The sequence below is a fragment of the Lytechinus pictus genome, chromosome 11, assembly GCF_037042905.1.
Source record: "Lytechinus pictus isolate F3 Inbred chromosome 11, Lp3.0, whole genome shotgun sequence".
NCBI classification, from domain to species: Eukaryota; Metazoa; Echinodermata; class Echinoidea; order Temnopleuroida; family Toxopneustidae; genus Lytechinus; species Lytechinus pictus.
The window spans coordinates 9,899,299-9,914,223 of NC_087255.1; the positions used below are offsets into that span (position 1 = coordinate 9,899,299).

Sequence of the window (14,925 nt, forward strand, 5' to 3'; positions counted from 1 at the left end):
ATTTCAATTCTTGTCAATATTGTCGTAATGCAAAACATGTTTTTAGAAAAATCGTAACCTGGATACGATTTGTGGTGTGCGATGCACTTAACTATATACTGTTTTGGATAATGTAGGCGATTTCTATCCAGTGTCGGCAACAGACATTTGCGACCCTCTCAACTATCGATCAAAAGCATGAATCAGTGTAAAGTTTGGCCATATTTTGTCAGGGTCGATTCGTCGTACATACTATACGGGCTTTCGTACTGTAACAAAGTTATTGCCAGTCAGAAGGAGACAAAATATAGAAAACTAAAGATGATATATTGAAATATAGATAAAGAGGGATCGGACAGATTCAATACTAACTGGTTTGGGGTGTAAAATCCCACAAAATAATATGGGCGTTTTTGGCAAAGTACACAGAACTAAGAAAAAATGTTTATTTTTCGTGAATCAAGAAGAGGAAATACAGATCAGTTACAAACTAAAAATAAATTCAATACAAATTTTCAAAAAGAAATTTTAGTTCTATTTGTTCTGTATTTGTGGTCTGACCCCCCCCCCCCCCCTCGCCTTACAAAAAAGTGAGGTCAGGTGGAAATGTTTATGTTGATTTTTAACCCTTTTTGTGATGACCAAGGTTGAATACAAAATTAAATATATTTATTACAAAACATAATTCTAGCATAATATTCATACGTTATCATTATTACGTAAATAACTGATCTCACATCTCTCTTTCTCTCTCTCTCTCTTTCCATCTATCTATCTATCCATCTCTCGTAATCTCTGATCTCTCTCTCCTTTCTTTTTCATGCCGTGTTCTTTTTTCACTTTTATTTTACTTTTATATCTTTGCATAGATTCTGTGCTTAAATGATAAACGATAATTTACAGTGAGCTAATGAATTATAATGAGAGTAACAAAACTACTACTACTACTACTACTACTACACTACAACTACTTTTTACAGCAGTACAAAAACTGGGTGTCCTGGTCGGACAAATGAATCGCTTAAAATATTATGAACGTTGATATTTGTGAACACTCATTCTTAAACTGTCAAAAAATGTTAAGGTTGATCCGTTTTGAAGTAAGAGACCCCCCCCCCCGGCTTCCAGGGTAACCAAAATTAAGATAAATATAATGAATAATTACGCAATTAGAATTTTGTGATTACAGTCATTATAAGACTGGTATTCTGACAATTTACAGACTGTAATCTGGGCCAACTATGCATCTCGTACATGCCAAGGAATGGACAATACATGCCGGATATTCTTTTTCGTGTGGATAATATCATGCAATATGAATATGAAAATATAATGGCAATTTTAGACAAGAAAAGGGCCCCATTGCATATTATGTCTTTGAATAATTGATTATTTTCAAACTTTAGGCTTCATTCATTCCGCAAGCGAGCAAAGTAGCCACCTGTCTGATAGCGACTGCATTTTTATTGTTCATGCCACCAAGTCATGAACAATAGATGCCCAGACTCCCTTTCACGAGGAATGTCTATTCCGCACTCCCTCCTGACCTATTATCGAGGAGAGCAATTTAGCACAGGATGTTCATAGAAATCGGGCCACGCGCGCGTCTTTTGATTTGAATACTTTCAAAGGTTCCGATACGCACAATAGCTTTTCTCTCCGTTGAGATCAAGATTAAGATTCCTCCGTCTCTTTCCCCAACACCTTCCATTGACTTATTGCCATTAAAGTACATAATTTTTATTCAAATATTTGTTTCGACTTTAAGACATTTAGCATCGACAATATACGTCAAATTTCCTGTAATCTAAATGATGATGATGATAATGATAGGGATGATGGTAAAGATGGCATGGATAATGTCGAGAATGAGAACAAGAAATCACGGGGAAACAGCACACCTTGTAGCTGAAGCCTATTTTGCATATTTAGAAATAAAGGATAAAGATAAGATTTATGATTGAAGAAATGTATAGGCTATATAATCCTTGACAAATCAAAAATACAGGAAATTGAAAGATAAAAGATGGAACATAAATAACGAAGCAATGGGGTTTGAAGGTAGAAATTACTAACAATTTGGAGAAATTTAGATCTTTATAATTTGTTGAACCTTACGATTGTTTATTCAAATAATATGTTTGTAATGGATCATCTATCAGAAAAGTAAGATATTGCTTTCGACAATATCAGAAATTATATTTTCTACACCTCTTTATTTGTGATATTTATAATTACCCCGTCATTAAAAATATCAATCTAGTAAGGATTAATTTTACTTCCCCTTCCCTGAAATAAAAATTAAATGGACATTATTTGCTGTTCAAATGATATATAAGTGACACCACTAAGTTTCTTTATACCGTGCATTGTCAATATTCATGCAGTAGGACTTATGCACAATCAACATACTCGATATGTTAGTACAATTTACATTTCCAATTATTAAATTTGCTTGATATATTATTTTTTTTCCATTTAGTAGTAATCCAGTTTATGCTTCCCGATTTGCCATATGAGCTCAGCGTGTAGGGGAATATACCCATTATATTTTTGCTGGCAAAAAGGGAGAAACAAAAGAAAGTGGAACATCGGAAGAAATTATGCATTGATTGATATAAATTATTTCTCGCTAATAAAACAAATGAGGAAGAATAAAAAAAAACGCATTACGGAAAATGCATGACATTCACAGAATTTTGTAAATAAAAGATTATGAAAAGTGCGTTTACTCGCTTGATTCGCTCACTCACACTTTTCTTTTTTTTTAAATCTTCCTTACACCCATCATATTTTTATTTCACCCTTGTCACATTGACAACATATATTTTGTTGATGATCAAAATAATATTTAGGTTTCTTACCGTAACCGATGCAAATTTGATGTTTATTTTTTCCACCAAAATTGGTACGTAATTTGGTGTTGTTATCAAATTTTCCTGATCCATTTTTTTTTTCATTTAGTAGTATATGATATCAGATTTGACATATGAGCTCAGCGTGTAGGGGAATTTACCCATCATCGTTTTGCTGGCAAAAAGGGAGAAACAAAAGAAAGCGGATCATCGGAAGAAATGATACATTGATTAATATAAATTATATCCCGCTAATAAAACAAATGATGAAGAATGGGGGAAAAAACGCATTGCGGAAAATGCATGACATTCACAGAATTTTGTAAATAAAAGATCATGAAAAGTGCGTTTACTCGCTTGATTTGCTCACTCCCATTTTCTCTTTTTTTTCTTCCTTACACACATCATACTTTTTATTTCGCCCTTGCCACATTGACATCATATATTTTGTTGATGATCAAAATAATATTTAGGTTTCTTTCCGTAACCGATGCAAATTTGATGCTTATTTTTTCCACCAAACTTGGTACATTATTTGGTGTTGTTATCAATTTTGCTTGATTCATTTTTTTCGTTTAGTAGTATATGATATCACATTTGACATAAGAGCTCAGCGTGTAGGGGAATTTACCCATCATCTTTTTGCTGGCATTGATTGCCCTTACACATTTTTGTACACATTGCCTATTGACTTGGGGAAAAGCGAAGATTTTACAAAATAACACGACTTTTTCCTCGTAAATTTCTTAACTATTCTGTTGATTTGAGAAGCGATACCTTTGTTTCTAGAAAGAAAAAATGTCTGCTCTTTCATATTTACATTTACTAAAAATCCTGAAAACACTTCAGTTTGGCGCAATTAGCAATTGATTCGGAAAACACCGCCACAGATCCAAATACCAGCAATGTACCAAAACGGCTCCGCCGCAGGGAGAGGTTAATTATCACTTTTTTTTGCTTCGTCCTATTTTATTCGAGGAGAAAATTGAACAATTCATATTTTTGTGAGAAGTTTGAATATGATATTAATAAGCGTAACAATATCAATAATTTTTTTTTTTATAATGGTAGGGCTATAAAAACACAAACGAATATGAACCATTATTTACCTGATCTTAAGTTTATAAAGAGAGAGTTTTGCTGCAGGAGAAATGCAATTAATATGATTACAATCATTTTTATGACATAATATGTAATTATAATATTTATGACTGTTTTCACAAAATATTACTAAACTTTGAAATTCAATAACTTTGTTATTTGTTATCCGATTTTGATGAAATTTTCGGTATTTTGCTCAGTGAATTCTGCTTTGTATATAAAACTATAATCCCTTTTTATCATCCCTTTTATACTAAAAAAGAAGGTGAAAGAGAAGAATAATGATAATAATAATTATAATAACAATAACAATAACAATAATGATAATAATAATTATAATAATAGTAATACTAATAATGATAATATTAATAACAATAAGAAACGAATAAATAAATAATGAGTGTGATGATTGCAGTGCGCAGACGAGAGTTGGAAATGACAGGCTTCTTTACTCATATATTTATAACGAGAACAATTTTGTGACAATGCTAAAAACAATGTATAAGACCTTTCCCCCGCCCCCCCCCCCCAAAAAAAATCCCCAAACAGTGCACATTTGCAGGCAGAAAAAAGCCTTGACACAAGAATACTACCATACTGGCCTGCAAAAGACCCGATCGATAGCTCATGAATATTCATGTAACAATAGCGAATGGGCGAGTAGTGTTGGGTGAGGAACATCGTACCGCTCGGTCATTGGTCAATTCCGAGCTGAATGTCTTCACACATTCGCCGTTGCTCTGCCCATAGAAGTACGTGTATTGCTACACACAACCGTTATATCACACGTGTCAATAGGGGAAATCTTGATTCAGATCGCGGCAATATCCGAAATCAACTCTTGAAAATAATGATGCAAAAATACAATTTTACTCAAAAAATGTCTATGTAAACCACTATTTTTTATATGATAAAATGAATGGTGAATTCCTGGCCAGTATAACAACATAAAAAACAGAAAATATGGTGTTGATTTTCTGGCTGTAAAATTGGTTTAAAAAAAAAAGTTCTCTGGGCACGCATACGTGCCAATGGCATTAGAGGGCTAAGGGCACGTATAGCTGCCAACGGCATTTAAAGAGTTAAAAAGCTGTGTGCGCTATGAACGCCTTGCTTAGCCGGGTAATATAGGAGCGCCTTGAGCACCTAACAAGGTGGATATGTGCACAATATAAATACCCTATATTATATTATTATTATTGATAATGGACGAATATAGGCGTATAATCTGATGAATTATGTAATCTCGTGTTCTGCCTCTTTCTCTATTACTTTCAGTTCTTCCTGTCATAAGTACGGCACCATCTATTGTTAGCAGCACTTTAACTACAGTATCTCTACGATGGAATGCCTGGACTGCAGGAGAAGACATAGGTGATCCTCCCCTTATAGGATATGATGTATTCGTAAGAAAAGGTGGTGACTGGGAACTGGATCAGAGAGTAGCTGACTCTAGCACTTCAGCTACTGTTAGTAACTTGACTCCTGACACAGACTACATGTTTCGTGTTGCAGCCGTGAGGGAAGGAGAGGGTGGAATAGGTCCATGGTCTCCATGGATTTATGCAATCACTCTTTGTACAGGTAAGTTAATCTTATTCTGTAATATTTGAATATTTGTGGTAAGTGCCATTTCAACCCATATAATGTATATAACTGCTTGTGCAGTTGATATTTTCAGCATGAGCAGAATAAATATTTATGATTTATAGTTTTACGTGCATTTAAAATTGTATTTTTCATTTGAATCAAATTTTCAGCACCAAGGTCTCCCCCTGCTGGAATACAGGTGACAGCCAACGATCCTAAAGAACTAGAAGTGACATGGGAGGTAATGAAAGTGATGAAACTGTTGTTATTAATCTAGTACTACTACCCTCTGCTTCTTCTGCTACTACTACTAGTACGCAGAGGCGTCGATCCTGGAGGGGGGGCAATCGCCCCCAATGAAAATATTGGGGGGCAAACATATCGTTTTGCCCCCCCCCCAATAATTCCACATGTGCAACTAAAAATAAAATAAGATTGTAATGTTACACTGAAATAAGCAAGAGAGATTGAGATACCAACTCGTTCTTTATTTAAAATCGTGCTCAAAATGTCCGCTTTTCAGATTGGAATATAAAGGATTTTAGCTCGCGCTTCGCGCTCGCATCATTTCTGTAGCAAAAACTCATACTTTTCATGATTAAATTTTGTTTATGATGATCCTTATATGTCAGGATTTTTATATCAATAAACTTTTGAATTTGAATTGATTAAATAGGTGAATAGAATGTCCCGTTTTTAGTTCTAAACCTCAAAAGAACCCCGCTTCGAGTTGCAATAATCTGTTGATGGATATATATCTTGTTCTTTATTAAAAGCGTCCATTAAACTCATTTTTCAGATCGAAATATCAAAATTTTCAGCTCGCGCTTCGCGCTCGCATCCATCATTCTTCTAAATACCCATCTTAATCATTGGTACAAAAAATGCTTAGAATATCAAGCTTTCAGGTCAGAATATAAAGGAATTTCATCTCGCTCTCGGCACTTGCATTATTTCTTTGTAGTGAGATACATGCATCTATCCTCCTCATGAGTTACTACAAACAAACCTAAACAGGTACATTTTTCCTGTTTTCATGTCAGTATACTAAAAAATTTCAGCTCGCGCTTCGCGCTCGCATTTATTTGTTGGTGAGCCTGAGATATGTTTCTTTTTCATGAGTCATATATATATATATATGGATATATATAATATAGGCCAATGTGTGTGTGGGTGTAGGGGTGTGTGTGGGTGAGTTTGTTCGTTTTGTGTGATCGATCGCCTTTGGAAAATTATTTTATGATTTTGCCCCCCCCCCATCTGAAAAATGGATCGACGCCCCTGCTAGTACGACTACTACTTCTAATAATACTGTTGCTGCTTCTACTACTACTACTACCACTACTACTACTACTACTACTATTGCTATTGCTACTTCAACTACTACTATTACTTCTAATAATACTGTTGCTGCTGCTTCTACTACAACTACTACTAATACTACTAGAACTGTTACTATTACTACTATTGCTACAACTACTACCACCACTTGTTCTACATCTTTCTTAATAGGCTTATCGTATATTAAAATTTCTGCTAGCGCCTCGTGCTCACACTATTCAATTAGGGCGTGTATGAGATTATTATGTATTTACGTTCCATAATAATAAAGCTAAGGAGTGACTAATTTGAATACCCCTTAAAAACACATAATCAGCTTTGAGCGGCCGATCGGGGAAAATATGGATATTTTATGGATATCTTACACCTTTACTGCTACGGCTGCTGTTGCTGCTACTACTACTTCTACTCCTGATGATGCTAATAAGAGTTATTAATCTCCACCATTGTCTTGCAGTTCATCTCTTTGGAATCAGCAAATTGCAGGAGTGGTGTGACCCATTATATGATCTACTATGCTCTCTCTCGTTCATCATCCACAAACTCTCGCATAGTTCCTAATGATACAAGCTCCTATACGATTACAGGGTTAGGGACCTATCTGGACTATACCATTCAAATAAGTGCTTCAAATAAAGATGAGGAAAGTGACAAGAGCAGTGAGATAATCGGCAGAACACTTGAAGAAGGTTTGGTCGATTTTTAAGTGATTTGTTTTGTGATGGTTGACACGAGTTTCGCTATTCAAGGCAATTTTTCTACATAATTACCGTTCCCAATTCCTTGCATTCTTTGGTATATTTTATCTGATTCTGTTTTTATTTGTTATATACTTGTCTTCGGTTACACTTCGTAATTCCGAAGGTTCTTTATTCCGAAGGTTCGTAATTCCGAAACACGTAAATTGCCTATACCTCGATGTTCGTTAATCCGAAAACGTAAAAGGGTTCGTTAATCCGAACATTTGTGGCGTTATTCCGAAGGTTCGTTTTTCCGAAGGTTCGATAATCCGAAAACGAAATAAGGTTCGATGTTCCAAAGGTTCGTTAATCCGAAAACGAAATAAGGTTCGTTGTTCCGAAGGTTCGCTAATCCGAAAACGAAATAAGGTTCGTTGTTTCGAAGGTTCGTTAGTCCGGAAACGACATAAGGTTCGTTAATCATTTCGTTTTCGGACTAACGAACCTTCGGAATTACGAACCTCATTTCGTTTTCGGATTAACGAACCTTCGGAATTACGAACCTTATTTCTTTTTCGGATTAAAGAACCTTCGGAATTACGAACCTTCGGAATTACGAACCTTCGGAAATACGAACCTTCGGAATAACCGAACCTTCGGAATAACGAAGCTTCGGAATTACGAATGTATGCGGTTTTTTTTCGGGGGGGGGGGGGGGGGGTAAACCCGAACATAAACATGATTAATGTCATGTTTTACAATTCCTTTCAAGCTCTTAAATTTGGACTGATTTGACCTACCACTTTTTTATAATTTGATAAACGATTATTTGCCGGCTTTATCTTATTTATATTATTTCTTGTTTTAATTCGATAACCATGTTTTATTTTTCTCTCCGTATCACAATGAATGCAAAATTTATTCACAAGTTTGATTATAATTACATATTTACATTTATTTATATTTTACGTTATTATATGTAAGCACCAGCCAATGCAGAGATCCTCACGACAGAATACAATAAATATATAAATTCAAGCGTTTCACCTTAAAGATCTCCAGTCATTCAATTCCCTCTATCAGTTGCACCAGCTCCTATCAACGTGGCCATACCAAGAAGTACTAAAATTTCTTTTACTGTGTCGTGGTCCACTCCTCTTCCATCGAATGTAAATGGTCGTATTCAGATGTACACCATTCGCTACAAGCAAAGCGATCAAGGAGATGATGGCGATTATATCATGGAAAATGCGTTGACAGATGCATTTGAAGCAGAACATACTGTAACGAATCTTCTGTATGGTATTAACTATACAGTTCAGGTAATACAACGATTCTCGGTCTCATTTCTTTTCGCTTTCTTTCATTATATATAACACAAACAAAAGAACAAAAGGAGTTCATACGTTCCAAAGAAAATCTTGACAAAGTATGGACTTCGAATTATTGTATGACTGATATACTTCATGACAGTTGTACACTATTTGAAATGATTCTTAATTGCCAAATTGTGGATTAAAGTACAAAAATATTCATATTTAGATATTATAACGTATGAATATAGGCCTACTTTAAAGAAAATTACCATTAAAAATGACAATTTTAGATAAAGAATGTGCCAGGTTACTCATAATTAGATTAAAGTACAAAAATATTCATATTTAGATATTATAGCGTATGAAGGTATGCCTACTTTAAAGAAAATCACCATAAAAATGACAATTTTAGATAAAGACGTGCCAGGTTATTCATAATTTTACATTTCTCGGACCAAAAAACAATTAAAAAGTCATGACATATTGCAGATTTCGAATTATTGTATTCAACTAATATGCTTCAATACGAAAACAAATTATTTGAAATATAATTGCCGAATTGTGGGCGAAAGTACAACGAAATGTTTGTATTCAAATTAGGACACTATAGCGTATTCACTGATCATCAGATTATGGATATTTTTTTCGTCATTTTCCAAGGTCCAAACTGTCAATGGAGCTGGTTCTAGTAAGTGGTCGTACCCAGTCAGAGCTAAGACCATCCTTACTGGTCATCACTGTAACGGGGCGCAAGTAGGCACTGTTATTGCAGGTGTTTCTCTTATCATCATCATCATCTTCCTCATAATTATCAATGTTGTTACCTATAGGAGGTAGGTTAATTGCAATTACATTATTTTAATTATTTTGTTTTAATTGACAGATGTTCTCAGTAGGATGTTAGTATGCCATCAAATAAAGCCTTTATTAATACGATTTGGTTAAGAATATATGAAAGAAAAAAATATTGTGAATTGATTTTCAGGGCCAGACTAAGACATCCAGTCACCGCATCGTCAAAAAACACTGCACGTGAGCCATCCCCAAGGTATGAGAACCCTGCATTTGATGCATCCATGCGCACCTGCAAAAACGTGGATAAAGACACCTACCAAGATCTCGATATCGACACCAGGGACTACCAGAACTCTACTGACCACCACACATACCAAGGGCTTAAGAAAACCAGCATCGATACCTCGCATCAGAGTGTCAGCCAACCAGAGCCGGAAATCACCTATGAATACATTTAGAATCGACTCTAATGCACAGTTCCACTACCGAATTACAGAATGAAGCAAGTGCAAGAAGTAATGTTTGTGTATATCTGTGTGTGTTGGTGGGAGGATGCGTCTGTGTGTGTTTGTGTGTGGAAGAAACCAATAAGAGAATATCAGTGTCAATAATTAATAAATGGGTGAGTATGGGTATGAAAAATGAGGATGTGTGTGAGTATGGTATGATAAATGAATATAAGGGTGTGAGTATGGTGAGCAGAACTAATATGAGGGTGTGGGTGAGTATGGGTGTGAAGAATGAATATGAGGGCGTGGGTGAGAAAGGGGATGAAGAATAGGTATGAGGGTGTGGGTGAGCATGATGAGCAGAATGAATATGGGGGAGTGGGTGAGCAAGGGTGTGAAAAATGAATATGAGATTGTGGGTGAGTATGGTGAACAGAATGAATATGAGGGTGTGGGTGGGGATAGTGAGAAGAATTAATATAGGGGTGTGGGTGAGTATAGGTGTGAAGACTGAGGATGTTTGTGAATATAGTATGATGAATCATGAGGGTGTAAATGATTGTGTGGGTGAGTATAGGCGTGACTAATGAATATAAGGATGTGGGTGGGTATCGGTGGGAAGTATAAAATGAGGGAGTGGCAGTGGCGTAACAGGCCGGGGGGCAAGCTGCCACCCTGGCGGATTTCACCGGGAAAATAAAAAAACGGGAAAAAAGGAAAAGGGGGAAAGAGAGAAAAAGAGGAAAGAGAAAAGGGAAAAGGAAAGTGAAACAATTAAAAGAAAGTGAAAGAAAAAAAAAACCTAAATAGGGAAAATGGAAGGAAAGCGGGAAAAGGAAAGAAGAATACGTGAGGAAGTACAAATATCCTTAAATACTAATACATTAGCATGATTAGCAATAGAGGGATATGAAATCAAAAGATATTACTCAATGGCACGGGCAAAAATGGCGGTAAAATGGGAGAAAGAGGCAGAAAGAAACGGGAAATGAAGGTAGAACCAAAAGCTTAATTGGAAATTGGAAATATAGAAAATATAATAAAAGAATAACTTAATAACAAGAGCGGGTTGCCGAGGATTGAAAAATATAAAGAACGGGAAAAAAGGTGGATGGCGTCTATTATAAGCTTGCTAAATTTTATGCAATAATGATCACAATCAGCACAAACCCGGGGAAAATCCTTAGCCAAAGTAGGGTTATCCAAGGGCTAGTTATATCTCCCGATATTATGTCCTAAACCTAAGTAAAGCTTTGCGCTGGCTAGATTTACCGTAAAAAGCCTGTTTACTTTGGCTAAATTTCCAAAGCCACTATCAAATGAGTAGAAATCAATCATTTCTAAAGGCTAATTTTTTTAGCTCGCTTCGCTCGCTGGCGACTTTTACAAATTTATCCACATTTTGCCATGTTGTGCTGCCTCAAAATATCTAGTTTATGATCCGCAACTGCGTTGAGGTTAATATGTGTTGTGTATGTACCCGTGATTTTATAAAACAGTGACCATCTGCAATGTTTAAAAATATCACGGGGTTCCGGGGGCTCCGCCCCAGACCAGTGGCGGCACCAAGGGGGGGGGGGGCACGGAAGGCATTTACCCCCAGTGAGTTGGCCCCACCCCCGAAATTTTGAAAAATAAAAAAATGTATAGTAAATGTTGTCATTAGCATTCTACTAAAGGTGCAAAGTGCTCCAAAACAGCTTTTTCGTTCCTTAAATTTTGAAATTTTTCTCATCCATTCACTGATAGCTCCCAATAATGTCACTAAATCTATCAGGTCATTATATAAAATTATACACGCTCGCAGTGGCTGTTGACTGAGATAAGTAAATTATCTGTTCAAATGGGGCTTAAAATCAAATTTTCAAGTCAATATGCTTCTCGCAATTAGAGTTTTCATTATTCGTTTTAGCGAGATACGCTTCCTGCCTACTTATGATTTCCATAAATAAAAAAAATTCAGCTCGCGCTACGCGCTCGCATTAAAAGTTTAATTAGATAGCCATCCAGTTCATGATTACAAGAAGTGCTTATAGAACGTCCAGCTATCATCTCAGGATGTCAAAAATTTTCAGCTCGGGCTCCGTGCTCGCATTATTTATTTGGAGAGATACCATCTCCATGGCCCAATGCAAAAAGCTAGTTAGTAACAGGTCTATTTTTCATGTCAGTAGGGTCTACATTAAAAAAATAATAGCTCGCGCATCTTGCTCGATTTTGAGAAATTGGCAAATATTTGTGTGTTTACCCGCCCCCAAATGTTCTTTTGTGTCCCCCGAGGTTGAAAATCCTGGGGCCGCCATTGCTCCGGACCTGATCCGCAAAGCACTGGCCCTCGAAAATTCAAAAAAAAAAAAGAAAAGATAAAAGAAAAGGAAAGGAAGATGAAAGATATGATGTTATTTTCTGAATACCATGTCAAAATCAATCTCAAAGTTAGATTCTCATGAAAAGCTGATTTTTTTTTTCTCGCTCGGAACTTATATTAAGCATCTTTTTGATGTGCGCTCCACGCTGTGACCCCCTTTTTTTTGGGGGGGTACTTATCACGCTTTGAGCTTCGCCCTAATGCTCGGGGCACAATCATAAAAAATCCTGTTCATACCATAATATGACCGGGAAATTTTTGGCTCTTGCCCCCCCCCCACCCCCCCCCCCCCCCTGGGCACCAACCCCTGTCACGCCCCTGGGGCGTGGGTGTGTATGGGTATGAAGAATGAATACTGTGTGAGATTATATATGAGGGTGTCAAAAAACGACTGTGGAGATACTTTGAGAGAGTGTGTGAGATTATGCAAAACATAAATACGAGAGTGTGTGTAAGTGCGGGTGTCATAAAAGCATTATGTTGATATGGTTAGTATGGGTGTGAGGATGTAATAGGAAAGTCTTCTTGAGAAATTAAAATTCATGAATGTCTTTAATGAAAGAGGGAAAAGAACGTTTAGATTTGAATTAAAAATGTTCGTGATTGATGTACAGTGTAAGGTATTCTACTAAGCTTGTAATATTTGTTTAATGTGTATGAAAACAAATCTATGTATAATTTGCATTCATATATTCAATGATTATGTAGCAATATTCATGTTTGAAAGAGAACAAATAGATTTCATTTAAAACCAAACTATAACAGTATAAAGTGTGAGAGAGGGGCACTTTATCGGTATTCAAGAATGGGTGTTGAAGCGAATATGGGAGAAAATATGTGACCCACCATCACTCCCAATACCAGGGAAGGTTCTTTAAAAATAGCTTAACGGTCATGAAAAAAAAATTACAATCACCCTGACCAAAAGAATTCTCCTTCTGACAAGGTTTCAATAATACATGCGAGGGACGCAGTTTTTATTTTTAATACTTCCTTTTTTTCAGGGCTGCTTAGAAATTTCACTGAGATTGAACGGTGTCCTACGGTTTGGTGAATAGATTTCTTCGAATCCTCGTGGTCATAGGAAGCGGGGTGCTGGGGGATTTTCCTAGGGGGTGCCACGTGTGTTATTCTCCATAGGCAGCACCCCCTTGAATTGTGGTAGGTGGGGCAAAATTGAGAAATATAACCAAAATTTCCTACTTTTGTTTTATTTTTGGGGGGAGGGACTTGTCAAATTTCTCGGGACCAAAATGACCTTAATTTTTCTTTCATCGAGGGGGGGGGCTTTGAAATTTACATCAGTACCCCCTGTTAAAAAAATGTTTTCATGACCCTGCGAGCTTGTTTTATCCTTATTTTTTAAGCTTTAACTGAATTTATTTTCTATTCAATATTCAAGTACTTTTTTTTTGCGTTTCTTTATGGAATCTGAGGTGTTACATATGTGTCACTTCCAGGTCAATGAAAAATTTCAACATTCATCTTGGGCGTCTTTTTGTTGGTTTTGGGATTACATATGAGAAATGCCAAACTCCCGTATCGGGATCTCATTATCATTAAGTTGATTAAGCGGGAGCCATTCTATTAAGCTCCTTTCACAATTGCTGTTAAAAAAATTTACAACCGTTACTGTATTTGTTTAATAATATTTTATTATCTTCTCTCAAGAAACAAGTTTGAACATAATAAATTTTAGATTCATCACCATGAATTAATAACGTATCAAATTAAATTACACCGTTTATTGCGGTCAAATGATCGCAAACGATCGTACGAGCAAGGGGCTTGCACAATTGCTCGTACAATCGTTTGCGATCTTTTGGTCACAATATATGTTGCACAGAATCGCAACGGTTGTAAGCAGTTGCACCACCAATTGTGAAAGGGGCTTATTTCCTGTTTTTTTTCCCTATTAAGAACTGTTGGCAAGGAAAATTGACATGAATGATTATCATGTATATCATGATCAGCGGCCGCGATTTTAACCGTTAGCTGATTTATATTTACGTTTGAGGTGGATGAGCATTCTTATGCTATGCATTTATGCAATTACTCTTTCGGGGAAGTACTTCCCCTTTTTGTAGAATCTGTGAGAAAACTTGAAATCCTAATATAGATTTTACGTCATGAATCGTAGATCTAACTACATACAAGTCAATACACTGTATTGGCTCAGACACACCTCTTAGTGATGCCAACTCAAAAGCTGAAAGGACAGTTACTCATTCTTAATGTAACAGCGAATCAATTACATGAAAACAACCCTTTATAGCTGATTTCTTACACTGTATTTAATGACATCTACTCATTCTTGATATAACAGCGAATCATTATTGAGAAAACATTACCACTAATATGTATCTGACTGTTTGAACTGGATTCTCTGCATTTGCTCATGACATTATTGATTAAAAACATCTACCAAATGAAAATGGCTCTTGTTTAGTT

At 36.0% G+C, this 14,925-nt stretch overlaps 1 protein-coding gene across 5 annotated transcripts in view; it reads left to right on the forward strand.

Annotated features, from left to right (window-relative positions):
- Positions 1-12,451, forward strand: part of LOC129271736 (angiopoietin-1 receptor-like) — a 36,899-nt gene extending 24,448 nt beyond the window's left edge. For all 5 annotated transcript variants that reach the window (XM_064106667.1, XM_064106669.1, XM_064106668.1 and 2 more), the window contains exons 10-15: positions 5,214-5,519; positions 5,696-5,766; positions 7,324-7,555; positions 8,630-8,868; positions 9,523-9,695; positions 9,848-12,451. In XM_064106667.1, the coding sequence (XP_063962737.1) occupies positions 5,214-5,519; positions 5,696-5,766; positions 7,324-7,555; positions 8,630-8,868; positions 9,523-9,695; positions 9,848-10,115 (1,289 nt within the window). In that variant the 3' untranslated portion in view covers positions 10,116-12,451. The remainder of the gene's footprint in view (positions 1-5,213; positions 5,520-5,695; positions 5,767-7,323; positions 7,556-8,629; positions 8,869-9,522; positions 9,696-9,847) is intronic.
- The last annotated feature ends 2,474 nt before the right edge of the window (positions 12,452-14,925 follow it).